Source organism: Synchiropus splendidus, chromosome 15 (genome assembly GCF_027744825.2).
Source record: "Synchiropus splendidus isolate RoL2022-P1 chromosome 15, RoL_Sspl_1.0, whole genome shotgun sequence".
Taxonomy (NCBI): Eukaryota; Metazoa; Chordata; class Actinopteri; order Syngnathiformes; family Callionymidae; genus Synchiropus; species Synchiropus splendidus.
The window spans coordinates 15,461,559-15,481,648 of record NC_071348.1 but is presented as its reverse complement, the minus strand read 5'-3'; the positions used below and the strand labels follow the sequence as shown (position 1 = coordinate 15,481,648).

Here is a 20,090-nt window from a genome sequence, read left to right as displayed (position 1 = left end):
AAAGCACATTACAATTAGTAAAATCACGACCTCTAGTGGCCGCCGTCGTTAAAGCACATAACAGTTAGTAAAATCACGACCTCTAGTGGCCGCCGTCGTTAAAGCACATTACAATTAGTAAAATCACGACCTCTAGCGGCCGCCGTCGTTAAACCACATTACAGTTAGTAAAATCACGTCCTCTAGCGACCGCCGTCGTTAAACCACATTACAGTTAGTAAAATCACGACCTCTAGTGGACGCCGTCGTTAAACCACATTACAGTTAGTAAAATCACGACCTCTAGTGGCCGCCCTCGTTAAAGCACATTACAATTAGTAAAATCACGACCTCTAGTGTCCGCCGTCGTTAAAGCACATTACAATTAGTAAAATCACGACCTCTAGTGGCCGCCGTCGTTAAAGCACATAACAGTTAGTAAAATCACGACCTCTAGTGGCCGCCGTCGTTAAAGCACATTACAATTAGTAAAATCACGACCTCTAGCGGCCGCCGTCGTTAAACCACATTACAGTTAGTAAAATCACGACCTCTAGTGGCCGCCGTCGTTAAAGCACATTACAGTTAGTAAAATCACGACCTCTAGTGGCCGCCGTCGTTAAAGCACATTACAATTAGTAAAATCACGACCTCTAGCGGCCGCCGTCGTTATTTAGCCTACAATGCAGAAACAGTTCAAACATTGACTAATGCTAAAAACGAAAAGTATTTCTTTCTTTTTGTTTTGGCATCCGGGGCGATGTCCGCGGCTTGTCTGTGGTTGCTGGCGGTGTTGATGGTGTCGGCGACGGTGGCTGTGGAGGTGCGGATAGCCCAGATGCCGACGCCGAGTCTTCAGCAGGGAACGGTCCGGATAGTAGATCCAGAGGTACTGAGGAAACCGGCGTCGATGTCTCCCACAAAGGCCAAGACCCAGAGGGGAGAGCTGAAACAGAATACCGACAACAATACGACCTCTAGTGGCCGCCGTCGTTAAACCACATTACAATTAGTAAAATCATGACCTCTAGTGGCCGCCGTCGTTAAAGCACATTACAATTAGTAAAATCACGACCTCTAGTGGCCGCCGTCGTTAAAGCACATAACAGTTAGTAAAATTACGACCTCTAGTGGCCGCCGTCGTTAAAGCACATTACAATTAGTAAAATCACGACCTCTAGCGGCCGCCGTCGTTAAACCACATTACAGTTAGTAAAATCACGACCTCTAGTGGCCGCCGTCGTTAAAGCACATTACAGTTAGTAAAATCACGACCTCTAGTGGCCGCAGTCGTTAAAGCACATTACAGTTAGTAAAATCACGACCTCTAGTGGCCGCCGTCGTTAAAAGCACATTACAATAAGTAAAATCACGACCTCTAGTGGCCGCCGTCGTTAAAGCACATAACAGTTAGTAAAATCACGACCTCTAGTGGCCGCCGTCGTTAAAGCACATTACAATTAGTAAAATCACGACCTCTAGCGGCCGCCGTCGTTAAACCACATTACAGTTAGTAAAATCACGACCTCTAGTGGACGCCGTCGTTAAAGCACATTACAATTAGTAAAATCACGACCTCTAGTGGCCGCCGTCGTTAAAGCACATAACAGTTAGTAAAATTACGACCTCTAGTGGCCGCCGTCGTTAAAGCACATTACAATTAGTAAAATCACGACCTCTAGCGGCCGCCGTCGTTAAACCACATTACAGTTAGTAAAATCACGACCTCTAGTGGCCGCCGTCGTTAAAGCACATTACAGTTAGTAAAATCACGACCTCTAGTGGCCGCAGTCGTTAAAGCACATTACAGTTAGTAAAATCACGACCTCTAGTGGCCGCCGTCATTAAAAGCACATTACAATAAGTAAAATCACGACCTCTAGTGGCCGCCGTCGTTAAAGCACATAACAGTTAGTAAAATCCGACCTCTAGTGGCCGCCGTCGTTAAAGCACATTACAATTAGTAAAATCACGACCTCTAGCGGCCGCCGTCGTTAAACCACATTACAGTTAGTAAAATCACGACCTCTAGTGGACGCCGTCGTTAAAGCACATTACAATTAGTAAAATCACGACCTCTAGTGGCCGCCGTCGTTAAAGCACATAACAGTTAGTAAAATTACGACCTCTAGTGGCCGCCGTCGTTAAAGCACATTACAATTAGTAAAATCACGACCTCTAGCGGCCGCCGTCGTTAAACCACATTACAGTTAGTAAAATCACGACCTCTAGTGGCCGCCGTCGTTAAAAGCACATTACAATAAGTAAAATCACGACCTCTAGTGGCCGCCGTCGTTAAAGCACATAACAGTTAGTAAAATCCGACCTCTAGTGGCCGCCGTCGTTAAAGCACATTACAATTAGTAAAATCACGACCTCTAGCGGCCGCCGTCGTTAAACCACATTACAGTTAGTAAAATCACGACCTCTAGTGGACGCCGTCGTTAAAGCACATTACAATTAGTAAAATCACGACCTCTAGTGGCCGCCGTCGTTAAAGCACATAACAGTTAGTAAAATTACGACCTCTAGTGGCCGCCGTCGTTAAAGCACATTACAATTAGTAAAATCACGACCTCTAGCGGCCGCCGTCGTTAAACCACATTACAGTTAGTAAAATCACGACCTCTAGTGGCCGCCGTCGTTAAAGCACATTACAATTAGTAAAATCACGACCTCTAGCGGCCGCCGTCGTTAAACCACATTACAGTTAGTAAAATCACGACCTCTAGTGGACGCCGTCGTTAAAGCACATTACAATTAGTAAAATCACGACCTCTAGTGGCCGCCGTCGTTAAAGCACATAACAGTTAGTAAAATTACGACCTCTAGTGGCCGCCGTCGTTAAAGCACATTACAATTAGTAAAATCACGACCTCTAGCGGCCGCCGTCGTTAAACCACATTACAGTTAGTAAAATCACGACCTCTAGTGGCCGCCGTCGTTAAAGCACATTACAGTTAGTAAAATCACGACCTCTAGTGGCCGCAGTCGTTAAAGCACATTACAGTTAGTAAAATCACGACCTCTAGTGGCCGCCGTCGTTAAAAGCACATTACAATAAGTAAAATCACGACCTCTAGTGGCCGCCGTCGTTAAAGCACATAACAGTTAGTAAAATCCGACCTCTAGTGGCCGCCGTCGTTAAAGCACATTACAATTAGTAAAATCACGACCTCTAGCGGCCGCCGTCGTTAAACCACATTACAGTTAGTAAAATCACGACCTCTAGTGGACGCCGTCGTTAAAGCACATTACAATTAGTAAAATCACGACCTCTAGTGGCCGCCGTCGTTAAAGCACATAACAGTTAGTAAAATTACGACCTCTAGTGGCCGCCGTCGTTAAAGCACATTACAATTAGTAAAATCACGACCTCTAGCGGCCGCCGTCGTTAAACCACATTACAGTTAGTAAAATCACGACCTCTAGTGGCCGCCGTCGTTAAAGCACATTACAGTTAGTAAAATCACGACCTCTAGTGGCCGCAGTCGTTAAAGCACATTACAGTTAGTAAAATCACGACCTCTAGTGGCCGCCGTCGTTAAAAGCACATTACAATAAGTAAAATCACGACCTCTAGTGGCCGCCGTCGTTAAAGCACATAACAGTTAGTAAAATCACGACCTCTAGTGGCCGCCGTCGTTAAAGCACATTACAATTAGTAAAATCACGACCTCTAGCGGCCGCCGTCGTTAAACCACATTACAGTTAGTAAAATCACGACCTCTAGTGGACGCCGTCGTTAAACCACATTAAAATTAGTAAAATCACGACCTCTAGTGGCCGCCGTCGTTAAAGCACATTACAATTAGTAAAATCACGACCTCTAGCGGCCGCCGTCGTTAAAGCACATTACAATTAGTAAAATCACGACCTCTAGTGGCCGCCGTCGTTAAAGCATAGTGTGAAATAGTAATCACGACCTCACGTGGCCGCCGTCGTTAAAGCATAGTGTGAAATAGTAATCGCGACCTCTAGTGTCCGTCGTCGTTAAAGCATAGTAGTAAAATCACAATGACGCTTAGCAGCAACAGTTACTCAAACACCTTCAATAGTAAAATGACACCGTCTAAAAGCACATAGCCGGAACATAGACAAACCGCATTACAGATAAAACACACACACACGCACGCACGCACGCACGCACACACGCACGCACGTACGTACGCACGTACGCACACACACACACACACACACACACACACACACACACACACAATAGCGAACATACAACCATTCAACTGATACTGAACGGTAGAGATGTGTTGAAAAAAAATTGAGATTCGTATCTTACCAAACGTTGGTGTTGGTGTTGGTGTTGAAGCGACAGGTAGAAGGTGTGGCGTGCTCGTTGTCTTTGTATCTGTTTTCATGTGAAAAAATAAATAAATAAATACAGCAGTGAAACGTAAACTATCACTCCAAAATGTTTTTTCCCACCTCCTATCAGCTGAGGCGTCTGGTGAGTTAAAGAATCAACGAGCGGGTGCCCTACTCCTTCGACCTCTGACTGATCGTCTGTTTTCATACGCACAGGCGTTGAATAAAACAAAAAACATAGGTAGTTAAATATAAAATACATCGACAGACTGTGGTTAAAATACTTTTTTTTTATTGAACTGAATGTTTTGCTCTCACCGTTGAACAGTTGGAGCGACCCGTTCAATGAATGATCAGCATCCGCAGGGTCCGGATGACTTCCCGGTCGTGTCTGATTTCCGGGTTCCGGGTGATCTTTTCATGCACACACACACACACACACGCACACACACACATACGCATGTATATACACTTAATAAATACCGCTATTCTTTACCTAGTTATCGTAATTATGATTAGAATCGCTGTCTCCTTCTCACCAATGACTCGCGCCGGTCCTGTCTTCCGTGCCGAATTATACCGTCGCTTACGGCTCAGAGAGCGTTGGTTACTCCCCTTCGGTCGATTTCCTGTACTCGGCCCCGGACGAACTCGTCCTCGCTGTCGATTATTATAATACACGGCGTGTTCTGAGCCTCGGTGCCGCTGTCTTGAAGACTCGCTCTCGGATTCACAGCCGACAGATCCGCACGGGCATCTCCGTCTTCAAAAGTTACACGCATTAACCGCTCAAGCTCCTCAGCGCCGATCAGCGTCTCCGGGAAGTTATTCGCGGAGGCGATAATATCTGAAAAATAGAAGTGCGGCTGTTGTAACACATAATAGAGATATTAACAACGAATTATAAAATAATTCAATATTTTTACCAGTATCACTCTGCGTTAAATGAACGTCACACAGATGAGTGACGACGTCTGTCAATGAAAAGAGACATGGTACGTGATAAACATGGCGTAACGTTTTTTATACTTATATATGTAAATGTAAATACATAGATACACATATATGTATATACTTATATGTATACTGTATAGATATAGATAGATGGATAGATAGATAAATATTCACCTACGACGTGCAGAGGAAGAGGCATCCATGGGTAGTCTGGAGTCCTTTTGGAAAGGAGGATGAAGTTCTGGAAGGTCTGGTCAACAGCGAAGGTTACCCCTGAACTGGTGTAAAATGTGGTATGTTTCGGTGTCTGAGAAAGAGTCAGGCATAATGCCTGTTGTCACACCGCTGTTTACCCCTTTTTTAAGTATTTCCTGAGTAAGTAAAATTGCATGGTTTCAAACTCACACAGGGTGTAAAATTAAATAGACTGATTCAACAGAAACTCATATGAGTTGAATAGCTGTGTCATTTGAACTAATGCTGAAAACTAAAGTATTTCTTTCTTTTGTTTTATCCTTGTTCACTCAACCTTATTTTCTGAAAACTAAAAGTATTTCTTTCTTTTGTTCTATTCTGAAAACTAAAAGTATTTCTCAAACAAGTACAAATTATCTGTTTAAACGCATTTTGAAAAATGGTGCATGAGTTGGGTAGCTGCGTCGTTTGAACTATTAGTGAAGACTAAAAACTGTTTTCTTTCTACTGTTTTATCTTTAAGAAATATTTCAAGAATGAAAAACTTCTTCATAAGATGTTAAATAACTTCTAAAATGTTTAAACCCGAAATAATATTGTAGCTACTAACGTGTTTTGATTATTTAGCCTGCAATGCAGAAACAGTTCAAACATTGACTAATGCTGAAAACTAAAAGTATTTCTTTCTTTTTGTTTTACCCCTTTTTTTTTACCCACACCCCTAAGGTAATCCTCCCGGTGTCTCATCACACACCCACCCTCCCGCTGACCCTGCCTGACCCTTGCGTCTGTGAGGATGTAGCTGACCCCCACCCCCTGCATCACACAAGGGTGAAGCTACCCCTTGGACCTTCATTATTTTAATTTCCTGTTGATATAAAAATGGGGAGGGTAATTATTTTAATTTCTTTTTGATATAAAAAGGGGTGGGGTTTATTACTTCCGGAAGGGGAGGGTTTTATTACTCCCGGGGGACCATCAATCATACAGATTTGACATATAGTGGTCTCCTTCATCTCTCTGTCTATTTATAGAATCCCAAATCAAAAAATGCAGAGGAAAACATGAACTCAGCGGCAGATGGTTCCTGTGAGCATGTTTACAAATCAGGTTTCAGCACAGTCTGAGGTGCAAGAGAGACAAAGGTTTCCCACCTCCCTGCCTGTTACCATCTGCAGCTCTCTGTACTCTCTGGGCACCTAGCGAGCAACACGCGCCAAAACTGCACACATTAAAAACGCAGCTCAAGATTGCATGACGCTTATTGACTCAGTGCTTGAAACAGACCCAACTCAAAGGAGGTTTCAGAACACAGTGATGGGCCCTGGTATGTTGTGTTTCATTTGAACGAAACAGTAAATAGAGCCGTGCTTGTTGTTCAGTATAAAACAAGGAAAGACAGTCCCCACGAAGTGGATTCAAGATCGTTGCCATTGCAATCACACACACAGTCAAAGAGCCTCTGGGAGGAGGAAATGCTTTTCTGCGAGATTTCACTAAATAGCTTCACGATTGCTTTCATTGCTACTTCCTGCCACTGCATATGTTTGATTTCCCTTAAGTTTCTCAGATAAATGTCTCATAAATGTCACAAGATGCAGATCAGTCAATTCAGTCAATAGAAGCTGTGAAATCCTACAGTATATTAACTTCCTGTCCACTTTTCCATGACCACCTGAACTTACTCCCAGGTTGTCCCACGACTTTTGACTTCCATACTTAGCAAAGATGACCACACAAAAATGCTACGCTGATTCGACATTAGCATCATGAATAATAACCGTTTTATAGCACAGTACCCTTGTAATGCTCTTTCGTGGCAACAGCTCTTACACTTCTGTGTTCTCATAACTACGATCTACATATGTCTGTTATTAGCATTATCATTAGCATATTATAAACAGAATGTATAAACAAGGAAACCAAAGGGAAAATTATATTAAATTATGCACTAATAAAACATGTTTTTTGATTATACATTATTACATATACATTATTATTACATATTTAAGTACATTATAACGGGTGATTCTTAATGTTCTGTACGTTATAAATATTGGAGGGTCTTCATAAGAGGTATTATGGAAACCACTTGGGCATTAAGTCTTTAGCAGAGTCACACAGAGCTCATCTCTAGGGTTTAAAGGCATCATGCATAACAATAGTGAATTATTATTCATGTTTTCAGGATATAGGGTCAAAAATGAGAAAAGCATATGTCATCCAATTAAAAGGGGTAGGCTTCAAGAACCTGCACTTTGATTTAAAGAATCTTGTTTTAAATCTCTCTGCGTTCATGTGGCTGCACATTTCAATCCTTGATATGTAATGCATATGGCAGAATTGACAATAAATCTACCTTTACCTTCACGCACGACTCTAGTCAAATCTGACCTTCAGAGGTGGAGAAATTGAAAAAGAAAAAAAAAAAAATCATTGATAAACTACAGCAAGTGATTTTGTTTGGAGTGGGAAGTCTCCTCGGGTCAGCAGATCGTTACTCCATAAGTGTAAATTCAAAACAGTTTTATTATTGAGCCTCTTATATTCATAAAATCTGCTGTCTTACTGATGTTTACCTTAGTCCAAACTGGAAATGTTTTCATGCTCATCCTCTATTAATGCTCCGGTATATTCCTCACTGCCTATGAAAAGACCTACCAATGTCAAGAATCCCAAGGTTACGTTCCATGCTATTAAAGTTTGCTCCCAATTTCAGAAGTGCTGTAAATATAATTCAGCCACTTGCTTAATTTTCTCAGGAATATTTACTCAGAATTCTGGCCCAAAAAGAGAATCGTGTGTTTCCTCCCTCTTACTTGGAGAAATGCTTGTCACGCTCGTACAATAGTCTCTCAAAACAATATCAAATCATATATTTTGTCTAAAATAAATAAAAAAATAAAAACTTTCACAGGTTTCCTTCTCTACCCCCTGACTCAGCAACAGTCTACTCAGCCCTAGAAGAGAACTGTTTCTGAAATATATTAATGAGATTGAGGTCAAAAACGAGAGGAGCATACAACAGGGAATCAGGTTTTCAAATAGATGAAAGTTGGTGGGAGAAAACGGTCACTGAATTTCAGTAAGTTACATCATGCGCATGCCCGATCCTTATTCATTTCAAGGTCATATGTGGGGTCCCCTTCAGCAAAGATAAAAATAAACATTTCAATATTACTATTAATAGCTATGGGAGAAGGAAAACACGCCTAAAATTTCCCTTTATGCCTTTGCCATCAATAAAATTTGTCAAACGCCTTGTTTTTCTGCGCTTAAATTGGCCGCAGATACAAAGATGGTGACGTGTGATCCAGTTACACCTGATTCAGCTGGACACTGGCAGTACATCTTCATTCACAGAAACACTGCTATGACATCAAATATGAGCTGGACAGTGAGGCAGCTGCCAGGACAGCAACTCCAGCTGGACGGGTGAGATGTTTCTCCAAGGAAGTTATCGCTAAATTATTAATTATCCTGGCTCAGCATCGACCAAATGACCTGCTGATGATTGTCTAAATGCATCCACCAGTGCGGATGTTGGATGCGTTTATTCAGCAAGCTACAGTCAAGTTTAAAGGGCGTTTCTTTTCTCTTGTTTTTATTAAATGCAGTAATTTCAAGTGACGGTGCAAGCAAGCCGAGGTCAAGCACCAGCATGTTAGTGACGTGCAGGTGCAAAAGACGATGTGATTCATTCAATATATTTGAGGAGCAAAAAGGGAATCTTAAAAAGTGAACGTGATCGGTTGCAAAACAAATGGCAGGCATCCAAATATCCATGAGTCAATTCCAAGAAGTTGCTTAATTTTCCCAGGAATATTTACTCAGAATTCTGGCCCAAAAAGAGACAGATTCAAGACAGATTCAAACAGATTCAAACCCTTAATTCGGATGCAGAGCCATTTGAGTCTCTGATAACTTTGTGAGACACTTTGCTTTGTTAGACACGATCAAAGAAAGTGAAAGGTTATTTTTGCCATAGTTTGGTCATGGTTTATTTGTTGTATAACTTCTCTGTGAATTACTTCACTCAGTGATGCTGCAATAGTGGCATGTCCGTCCGGAGAAGAAGAATGATCTTGTTTAATAGCTTTACATTCCTTGGATGAATGCAGACACTAACAATGTTGGAACGTGGCAATGGCTGGTGCAGAAACACACCTTGTTTACCTGTGTGGATGCTGCGCTTCCTTTCACCCTGGTGCTGAGCTCATCCTGGCCGATCTGGCTGTGGTTGTGTCTGCTGTAGAGCAGTCTGAGAGGCACCGTGTCCTCCTTCCCCACCGACCTGCTTTCATCGCAGATATCCTTCCAGCTCGCCGCTGCACAGAGAGAACCGGTAGTAACTGATTAAAAAAAAACATCGCCGTCTGAAAATCAATGCCGGTTGTTTTTCTCGCCGAACACCTATCATTTATCACGAAATGTATCACCAAGCTGTGAATAGTGACTCTGATACAAACAAAGGCCTGTTTATCTGTAGAGGCGAGTTCTTTTTCGAGAAATATCACATTAGCATTCTGGCAGATTTTGCCCTGCCGCCCATAAATCCACTCCAAATTGTGGGTTTTTTTAAATGACTTTATTGGCTTTTGATCACATTTCTAGCGACAAATATATCCCACATTGTAATATTATGTGCTTGTTTTATGTAAATAACGCTTATTTTCTTTCGTTTGGACCGAGATAGTTTTGTGATTCCCTGTTAAATCGTAGTATTGTGACGTTACCGTTTACGACAAATATATTCTATTTTGGGTCGGTTATCTGCGCGCACTGAAAAACGTGCAATAACTACGTTTGTTCACTTGGCATACCGTAATCCTTTGAATACTTTGCCTCAAAAATCCTTTCTCTCGTACGCGTCATTTCTCAATGGCTTTGTGAATGGCCTCTGGTCACGTGACTGATAGAACACAAAAACATGGCGGACACCCGTTCTAGTTTTGCTTTAAATTGTGAGATTTTAAAACAATTAAAAGCTATTGTTGCGTTTTGATCACATTTCTAGCGACAAATGTACGCCTTACTTTCATTTTTTCCGCTCGTTTCATGTATATGACGCTTCGTTTTTTTCGTTTTGACCCAGATTATCTCGTAGGTCTCAATTCAATGTATTATTGTACAGCTGGCCAGTAATTCCGCAGCCAATTGCGGGGTTTTGTTGAGTCGTAATCACATGTAATGTACCTTTAATTTTTAAATATTATGTCATGAAAATGATATAATATTTATTATCCGACTGGGGAAGGAAGTGGATGGCAGGAACTGACGTCACGGACCAAATACGTTATTTATTTATCATTGGTATCGAATACATTTCTACGCCAAATAGTATTATCGGATATTTAAAATCGTATCAACTGCATATAAAGTCTTATGACAAGAAAGGAAGTTCCATGATTTATTCGTTTTGCTGAATCACGCTTCGTTCTCCGTCACTGACGTCAGCGGAAGCGCAGGCGGACCATTTCAAACCTCCCAAGCCGTAGTTTCTATTTTTATTCTGTTTAAATATGTACACGTGATGTGGACGCCGACGTCTCTTTGGAGATGTGAATTTATGCTTTGGATGAATAATTCAATTATACAAACACGTTGGACTTTGACGTCATCAGTGGTCGACCAGAACAAAAACATGGCGGAAAGTCATTCGGCTTGACTTCGGTAAAAACTCCTCTTCTTTTTTGTTTATCATCCTTTCGTCTATTTAGAGTCTGTCAGAGATTTTGTAGAATTGCAATACTGCGTTCGCTGTTGGTACTGTAGAAGCTTATTTTGTTCTCCGGGAGTTGCCATAGTTGGCAGGGGGGTGTTATGTTGGACTGCGCGGGTTTTTGGGTCGTGTCTAACGGAGACTGAAGGCACGAATAATGTTGTTATCTTGCTGCACCAACGAACTTGGACCTTATTGACAGCTGTCCCCGCGGATTTACCAAATATAACCCTCGGCTACAATACTGCGGACACCAAAGACACGGAGCTGAATGATTTTGACGTGAGTTATGTATTTATTCTATTTCTTAATATTTGAATTTATTTAGTTTGTTTTTTGATAACCTTTCTCCGTGTCGATGGTTGTTAATATGGGGGTAACTTATCCGGTTTCCATTTCTTTTCTTTTCTTCTTGCTGATTTGCATAGTCACGCCCACTGTGTTTAAAATCAAGTGGCCACTGATAAATTGGTATTCAGGCTGTACTCACTCAACTGAGGAGCATCATGGATGACGATGATGCCTTATTTCTTGCTGATTTGCTGTTGGAGGAATGCAAGGTCGGCATTTAATGCTCTCATGATCTGTCCTGAGACTTTCTAACAATATGTAATATTGTGTACTAGGTGACGCTAACATTTTCCATTATCTTTATTTTAAGAATACTCAACCTAAAGAATCCTCAGAAGTGTCTGGACCGGACAAATTTACTTTTTTTTGGGTTGAGGAGGACGAGGAAGGGAGTCCTATCCCAAAGAGGAGGAGAACAGGGAAGAAGAGGGCAAAGAGTTCATCCTCAGGTGATTTTTGTTCACTAACTTTATGGTCTCTATTGCCTGTCTTTGGCTGACTACATTGGTTATGTATTATTATAGAACTAATGTCAGTCAACTGCTTCAGTATTTGATTGATTTGTCATGGTTGTGGGGCTAACTATTTGACACGACACTGTCCTAGTGAGGACATTTCGCTGAATACAGGACATAATGTTTACATGGTGGAGTAGTTAGTATAAGTGGTTTACTGTAATGCGGTTAACTGGTTTATTTAATTTCAGAGTCCTGCTTAATGTTAGTAATTTGTTTTGGATGTTTGTTGTTGTTGTTGTTGTTTAAGGTGAGAGACAATGGTCAATTGTCAATTGGGTCAATGAGTCCTCACAAAGTCCTCACAAAACACAATTATGTGTGTGAGTTACAAAACTCTACTGAAAACAATGGTGTCAAAATATTGGCTAAAGGGAGACGTGTCTTGAAATAGTTAAAGAAGCCACTTTGACCAGAGGGGAAATCCTTCTTTCAACATGAGGTCTTGACTTGGACCCTATCTTTCAGCTTCATACAATGATGTCCTGAACACCCCCCTCAGGTACATCAACATGTGAATAGAGCCTTTGTCTTTCATAACTAGCTGATGTTGATGGGCCATTATGATTAACAACAATTGCTCCCTTGGACAGGGACTTATGGCATTCAAGTACACACACATTACCATATTGCACCCACCCAGTGAATACATCCTACTGGGTGGATCCTCTACTACACTTGGACGGGTGACCATTACAAATGAATACATCAGCAGTAACCATCAAGCAATCCATTGTTAGAAATGTGCATGTAACCCAGGAGTACCGGTTCTTGACAGTTGGAATGTTTGATTTGACTAGTACCTGCTCTGACTTTCTTCTTAGCCTCAGTAGTTTAATGTCGAACTGTCAACAGATCTATGGATTTATTTTCAACATACTACTATTTTCCTGCTTTTTATTGTGACGTTTCTAGTCCATTTGTCCATTTAAACAAATCTCCCTACTCTCAACAGTGACTTCTGGGAGCATGCACTCATTGCCATGTGCTCCATCTACAAGTGGACATCAGCACGTGACTGAGACCGTTCAAGATATATATTTTAGCAGCAGTTTATTTACCCTCTTCTTTCCATGTTTGTCTTATTGCTGCTACATTTGGTTACCTTACCCTGTTTTCTAGGATCCCTCATTCAAGAGGTGCAGGACCTTTTGGGACCTGCCATAGACCCAGCACCTTCACACTGGAAAGACAGGAAAGCTTCAACTCTGGAAAAGTGGACTGTGTTAAGGCCGTATATGGTTAATCAGATGTTGAAGCCGGTCTGAGAAGCCTATAGAGGGAACTTGTCACCACTGCAGATCTAAGACTGCTGTTGTGAAATGTCAGGATTGTTTGCCTAGACCACTTCACTGTGCAGCCTGTGATGTTTCCATCCACAATTCCATGGTTTTCCATAATAGATCATCCATGATAGAGGGATTCTACAGGCCACTGCCACCAATCACTCACATCAGGGAAGAGAAGGGAGGAAAATTCTCCTTCCATGAAAGAGGTCTGTACTGAGATAATATATGCCACCAATATTGTGTGTGTATATATATATATATATATATATATATATATATATATATATATATATATATATATATATATATATACACACACAACCTCTTTTAAATTATGTTCGTTTCCTATCTTCCCAGAGTGCATTTTGCCAGTAATGCATCCATGCTATGACTGCTGCTCTGGGCAAACAACCTTTTCTGCAGGAAAGCAAGTAATTCTGATTGGAATGAATGGTGAGTTCCTTGTGTATGAATTATATTTTCTATTTTCTGTTCGAAAATTTTGTTATGTACATATTTTAGGTCGATACAATGTGTCCCTCCCAACTGTCAGCTGCTCCTGTGGGAAAGCTTTGGATGTCGGTATTAGTGAGCTGATTGAAAGTGGCTACTGGCCAGCTACAGTCCATTTTGAGACGCTGTACACAGTGGATTTGTTCGCTACATACGAAGAGCTCAAGATTACTGCACCAGGAATGTAACGACAAGCTTTCGTTGGTATGCTTGAGCAGCGCACAAAACTCTTTGGTCGGGTTAGTACATCATTGGACTAATTGCCTGCAGAATTGAAAGAGTTTATGTGGCGACACCATACAAAAATCATTCCTGGAATGGTCGTACGCAAAATTTGAAGTTGAGAGGCTGTCTGAAGTCGATCAGTTTCGGTGCCCAGCCTGCACACCCTCAATGTTAGCTGTCTCAGTGGATGGGAACCGCAAGCTTTATCGCTTTAAGAGCCATTCAGGGTATGTATAAGTTGTTTCTACGGCATGCAATACATGGAACCTTGATAAAGGTCACCCCTGCTTTATGTCTTTTAGACCAAATGGCTTTTTTGAAGGTGTCTTCTTGGCCAACGACACCGAGGTGACCTCCTTCGTCAACCACATCAGGGCATCAACAGGACATGTAAAGTTTATTTAAATTTCACTGCACGCTTTGCTCTGTCTACATCTGTTTTTCTTCATCTTGAACAGAATCCTGGGAAAGGCAGGTGTGGTGGAAGCGAATGGGTGGCTGCACGAGAGTCCTCCAACAAGTCTGCGAGTAAAGTAGATGAGGAACGGGTCGAGGTTGCAGTGTGTCGTCATGGCATTTTGCTGAAGGGACTGAACATGTTCCGTGGGGAGATATTTGCCTATCCTTTATATCTCCAGAAACAGCTTGTTTCACACAATGTTCAGTTTTTTTGCTCTGATGTGGTATGCAAATATTGGCCATATTTGCAGAGGGTTGTTGGCCACTGTCCTGAGTTACAGGTCCTGTTGAACATGCAGCCCTTTCTCTCCATCATGCACGCTAAAGCACATTCATGGAAGTGTGAGGTAATGATTGTCAGGGGCTTTAATTTCACATTATTTCTCTCCGTCCTCGTCCAAATGGTAACATGCATATTTCTTTCAGTTGGAATGGGGTGGACGGAACCAAGAGGGAGCAGGAACAACAATAGGGGAGGAAGTTGAACAGGTGAACAGTTTCCTTTCTTGAGCAGCCCTATGTTCCAAGTACATGTCAAAAGCTGGTAAGTACATTTTTTTTTGTGTGAAAAAAAAGTTACAGCTAAAGTTGTACAAATCAACTAGTAACATAAACGTGTGTCCATTGTGCATTCAGCCCGCACAGACATCCTTACCATCCAGGCCATTGGCTGGAACAAGCGGAAGACAGAAAATCTTGACCGGACTTTGGCCAAACGACACATCAAGGTAAAGACCACACTTGTGTGTTTCATGGTGCATTAGACTAGTTGCAATTGTTTGTTAATCCAACACGGGTTTTCACAGACTGTGCAGAGGATTGCTGAAGCGTCTGAGGAGCTCAAGAAATTGGCTGGAGAGTTGTCTATTCAGGAAGACACTGTTCAGCAATGGGTGTCTGATGTTCAACAGTGGACTGCAGGTGAATACCTCAGTGTTTTATGTACAATTCTGACGTAAAATAAATATAAATTATTTTTTCTATATTCAATCAGAAGGACCATGCAGTCAAAATGAACTTGAAAAAACCATTGAAGGACTGTATCTCAGCATTAAGCAGCGGAAATATCAGCTGTATCGTCAGGCTGGTAAGAACAGAACGAAAGAAAACAAGTTTTTGATAATAATGTGTGACTGAGCACATATTCAGTGTTTTCTGTTTAATATTCTAGATGGCAACAAGAGAAGACATCTGCTTAGAAAAAAGATTTCAGTGGAAAAGAGATCCTTAGAAGATGCCATCACAAAATACAATGCTGTTGTGCCAGAAACTGGCAAACTCCCTTCTCCCAACAAGCTCCTGGCTGAGGAAAACTATTCCTGGCCTTGGGAATGTAAGTACATCTAGGATGTGTTCAGTTGTCTTCATATCTATAGGCTATTTTTAATTACATTGTAAAGGCTTTAGATGAAGCAATTACAGGTTTGACCGAGGTTGCTGTGATTGGATCAGACAAGCTCCAGAGACAACTTCCTTTTTACTTTTGAAAACTGAAAGAGACACTCTTCTATATAATTCTGTCCCATGGGAGAAATTGCCTGGTGTCATTAGGAGGAGATTATGCAGTGTAATAGAACCCACCTCTGAAAGTACACAGACACTGCGGGAAGTAGTTCACCACTATTTATAAAAAATGTATATGATGATTTGCAGGTCATGGTGATATGTTAAAGAAAAAAAAGGTCTTCGACAAGGTAATGCTGCTGAACCGACTGAAGGAAGAGGAGGTCATTGTTGTCCGTGAAGTCAAGCAGCACTGGGACTACATGACGAATATGGCTGGAAATATTGAAGAGATTTCCTCCCAGCTTTCAGGGATCACTCAGCAAAGTAAGTACAGTTCTATTTGCTACTTGTGCTGATATACTAGGTTAGTAGTCTAACTTCTTCTAATGTCACTGTCAGGCGGCACAGAAGCATTGACTGGGAGAGGACGTGAGGGGCTACTCTGTCTGCTGAAGAGAAGACTGTCAGCAATTTAAGCTCACCAGGGTGCAGCTCGCTCAACGTACCAACATGTTTTTGGATCGCAAGCCTTGTCTCTCGATGATTCCTCCACTGATGATGAAGAACCCCATGATAGCAGCTCCTCCACCGAAGATGAAGAACACTGGCATTGTAGCTCCTCTTCTGAACTTTGACCTCCCTCATTAAAAAATGAGGAAAACTGTTGTAATTATCTGGCCTGCAGTATGAATGTGAAATGTTAAAATAAACTGTCCTGCAATTGACTCTTTTTCTGAGTTATGTACTATTAGTATTTTGAAGTAGATGCTGATGCTTTTTATGTAAATTATGAATTATAAATTTGAGATTTGTTGGTAGGGCAGTGAAATACGGCTTTTCATGCAGCCTCAATAAAGTCAATTAACAGGCTATGTTCACTCACTTCACTGACTTTCTTTTGCCACTAAAATTGTCTGTACAATGCTCATGTATGTTATTCAATCATGTGCAAGTACATATAGGAACTTAGTAAAACCAAAGCAGTACGATGAATGAGACTGCTGTTTTGTTGCAGGAATAATGAGTCAAATGGTATGAGCAGGTGTTGCAATGCATTATCTTACTTATTTCTGAACGTTATTAGGGTTAGAATTAGGGGTTTCCATGGCCTCTGGCCACCTAAATGGGTAAGGTCATCAGTAAATGCTTCTCATCGAAGTTAGCTTAGAACAGGTAGAAATATCATAGCCTGGATTACATCCTGAATACTGCTGACAAAGGCACTAAGAGTGCACAAGTCACAGATCCTACTTTTGAGTTAAAGGAAGAGATCAATAATTTTAACCCGAGAAGACATCTTATTATTTAACATCTGGATGTGCCACCGTATCTTTCTGACTACTTCTGGATAGGAAGGGAAGTCATCTCATTTATCTCTGAGTTCATGTCTGAATGAAAAGGGCCAACAGGCGTCATGTATTTGTTAGGCCTCACTATGTTTGTTGAGCTTGTTGGCGCCCTTTTGATGGGAGGATCTGACAATTGCTGAGATGGGAATTCTCTTCTACTCTCCCCGACTTGGGAAGGCAACTGGGCATGGAGGGAAGGGGCAAAAAAAAACAATTAAACAATGAAAGACAAACACAGAGTAGCAAGTTTGGTGACAAATCTGAAAGATTCAGCCATGAGGTACTAACTGACATGAAACAATGGTCTATCAGTGTTGCCAATGTTGTATGGTCTGGAAACAGTGGCACTGAGGAAAAAACAGGAGGCAGAGCTGGAGGTAGCAGAGATGAAGATGCTGAGCTTCTCTCTGGGAGTGAGCAGGATGATGATAGGATCAGAGGGACAGCATATGTGGTCAGGTGTTTAGAAGAGAAAGTCAGAGAGGCTGGATGGAGATGGTTTGGACATGCACAGAGGAGAGAGAGAGAGCCAGTACATTGGTAGATGAAGATGTTGAGGTTGGAACTGCCAGGCAGAAGGTGGAGAGGAAGGCCACAGAGGAGATTTATGGAGGTGGTGAAGGAGGACATGAGGTTTGTAGGTTTGAGAGAAGACGAAGCAGAGGACAGGGGGAGATGGAGGAAGACGATCCACCACTGAAGGGAGAAACCCAAAGAGAAAGAAGAAGAAGACGTAATCGCATATTGTGTCTCTCTAATTTGGTTATATTTGTCAAGCTTTAAAACAAGAGAAAGCCACACCAAAGAAGATAGCTGGAATATCTCCTTTGCATAGCACATACACAATTGACACACAAATTCCTTTCTCACCTATCTTTGAAATATGGTCCACACTGGCACCTTCTCACTAAATGTAGTTTTCTCAAGTCTGACAATTTATCTATTGATCTTCCAGTCTTGAGGTTTTCAACCAATATAGAAGACAACATTTGCATCTTTCATAGGATGTGCCAAGGCTCAGGGCATTGGCTGTATCAGCCCATCAGACTCATTTGAAGATGATTATTGTATGAATGAATATTAAGACATTCATGTTTCAAGCTCATAATATTTAATATATTTGAAAAGACATAATACTTCATTTGCTCATGAGCAAAAAACGCACGAGAACGAGCTATTGATGACAGAGAACCTATACAACGAGATTTAAAGCAAACATTTATTTGAGTGTGATTCCCTCGTTTAAGGTGTTGACACTATACGTTTTGAAATTTTACAGGTATGTTACGTTTTAAGGTGATATGATTTATTTTTATATTTTTTTATTTTACATTACGAACAGTAGAAATTAAGGAATTGTGGGTAAAAGCCTATCGTGCGCGCGCGTAGACTGCTGGGAGGAAGAAATTTCATGCGACGAACTTGCTCTAAATATTGAAAGGTAAGAAATTATCACGCAAGGGGTCATATATGGCGAAATATATGAAGTGTTTGCCATCATTTCGGGCAACCATCGCTTCCATGTTTGTAACTGTCAAATTCGCGGTTTACAGTGGATGCTGTAACCGCAATACTCCGCGGTAACATAAAGAAGAACAAACGTTGTCTTTGCAGTACTCTGCAAGTGATTGTTTACATTACATTATGGCTAAAAAACTTCATTTTCACCTGAAAGGGATTAGGTCTAATATATGTCCGTGTGTGTGGCAAAAATGATATGTGGATCATACATGGTACAAACGTTTTGTTTTTTTCCAGTTCGAGATGCCACGGGGATCCACTAATAAGCACTGCAATAACTGCAATGCAGACCTGCAAAATTTGCCAAGCAGAGCAGCCCAGGCGACAGAGGCTGGCAAAACGACTGAAAACTTTTGAAAAAAAAAGAGGAGTGGTTGAAAAACCAAAAAAAAAAAACCAACACCGCCTCACGTGTGATGGACGAGGCACAAATGCTGGTATGTTTGACATCAGTAATTGTATTTTTCAAATTTATGGCTTAACATATGGCGATTTCATTTTTTTTTTTCAGCTGGAAAAACTGCACACTTTGGGCCACAGAGCTGTGGTGTTTCTAGCTCGGCCAGGCAAGAAATCTGGCACTTGGTCCAGTCAGGTGGTCCACTCCAAGTCAGAATCAGAATCAGAATCAGAATCAGAATCAAATTTATTGCCATGGTCAGTGGGGAGCCCACTGACTAGGAAAGTGCCTTGGAATAAAGTGCAACAAAAAACAAATAAAATAAAATAAATAGAATAACAACATGGCATGGTCAGGCATCTGACTGACCATGCCAGCAAGTGCCTGGACCGGATGAAGGACCTATATATGGCGGTTGTTAGAGGTAAGTTTGTTAATGTATTTGCATCTTCAGGCACATGTAATAATGGGCCGGATTCAGATCAGGCCATCATTCATTATTAGCCCTTTTTTGACTTCATTAGTCACCAGCAACCTCTTTCCCTCATATAACTGCATATAAATGTTTTTATATATAGTGGAACAATACACCACATTAGCATCTGCTCCATAGTCTAACCACAGTTCTGTGGTGGAGGATTGTTGGTCCCTGCAAAGCTTTCTGACCATTTTACCTTGTTGTCTCACTATTTCCCTGCTCTGACACATCTTTCCCACAGTGCCAGTAGCTGTAGAATGTTCCTCAGTGTAGACAAAAACAGCTGAAAGCAACAAGATCCAAAGTTGTGC

General features: G+C 41.4%; 1 protein-coding gene and 1 long non-coding RNA gene across 2 annotated transcripts in view; both read left to right on the top strand.

Moving 5' to 3' along the window:
- Positions 1–13,672: 13,672 nt before the first annotated feature.
- LOC128746774 (uncharacterized) lies at positions 13,673–14,214 on the top strand. The gene is made up of 3 exons (XR_008412588.1): positions 13,673–13,781; positions 13,851–14,045; positions 14,112–14,214. It is a non-coding gene; the product is annotated as an uncharacterized LOC128746774 (long non-coding RNA).
- Positions 14,215–14,955: 741 nt separating this feature from the next.
- LOC128746703 (uncharacterized) overlaps positions 14,956–20,090 on the top strand; it is a 68,825-nt gene continuing 63,690 nt past the window's right edge. Inside the window, exons 1-6 of the mRNA XM_053843932.1 lie at positions 14,956–15,069; positions 15,162–15,253; positions 15,332–15,446; positions 15,520–15,612; positions 15,697–15,858; positions 16,179–16,303. Of these exons, the coding sequence (XP_053699907.1) occupies positions 15,057–15,069; positions 15,162–15,253; positions 15,332–15,446; positions 15,520–15,612; positions 15,697–15,858; positions 16,179–16,303 (600 nt within the window). The 5' untranslated portion in view covers positions 14,956–15,056. The remainder of the gene's footprint in view (positions 15,070–15,161; positions 15,254–15,331; positions 15,447–15,519; positions 15,613–15,696; positions 15,859–16,178; positions 16,304–20,090) is intronic.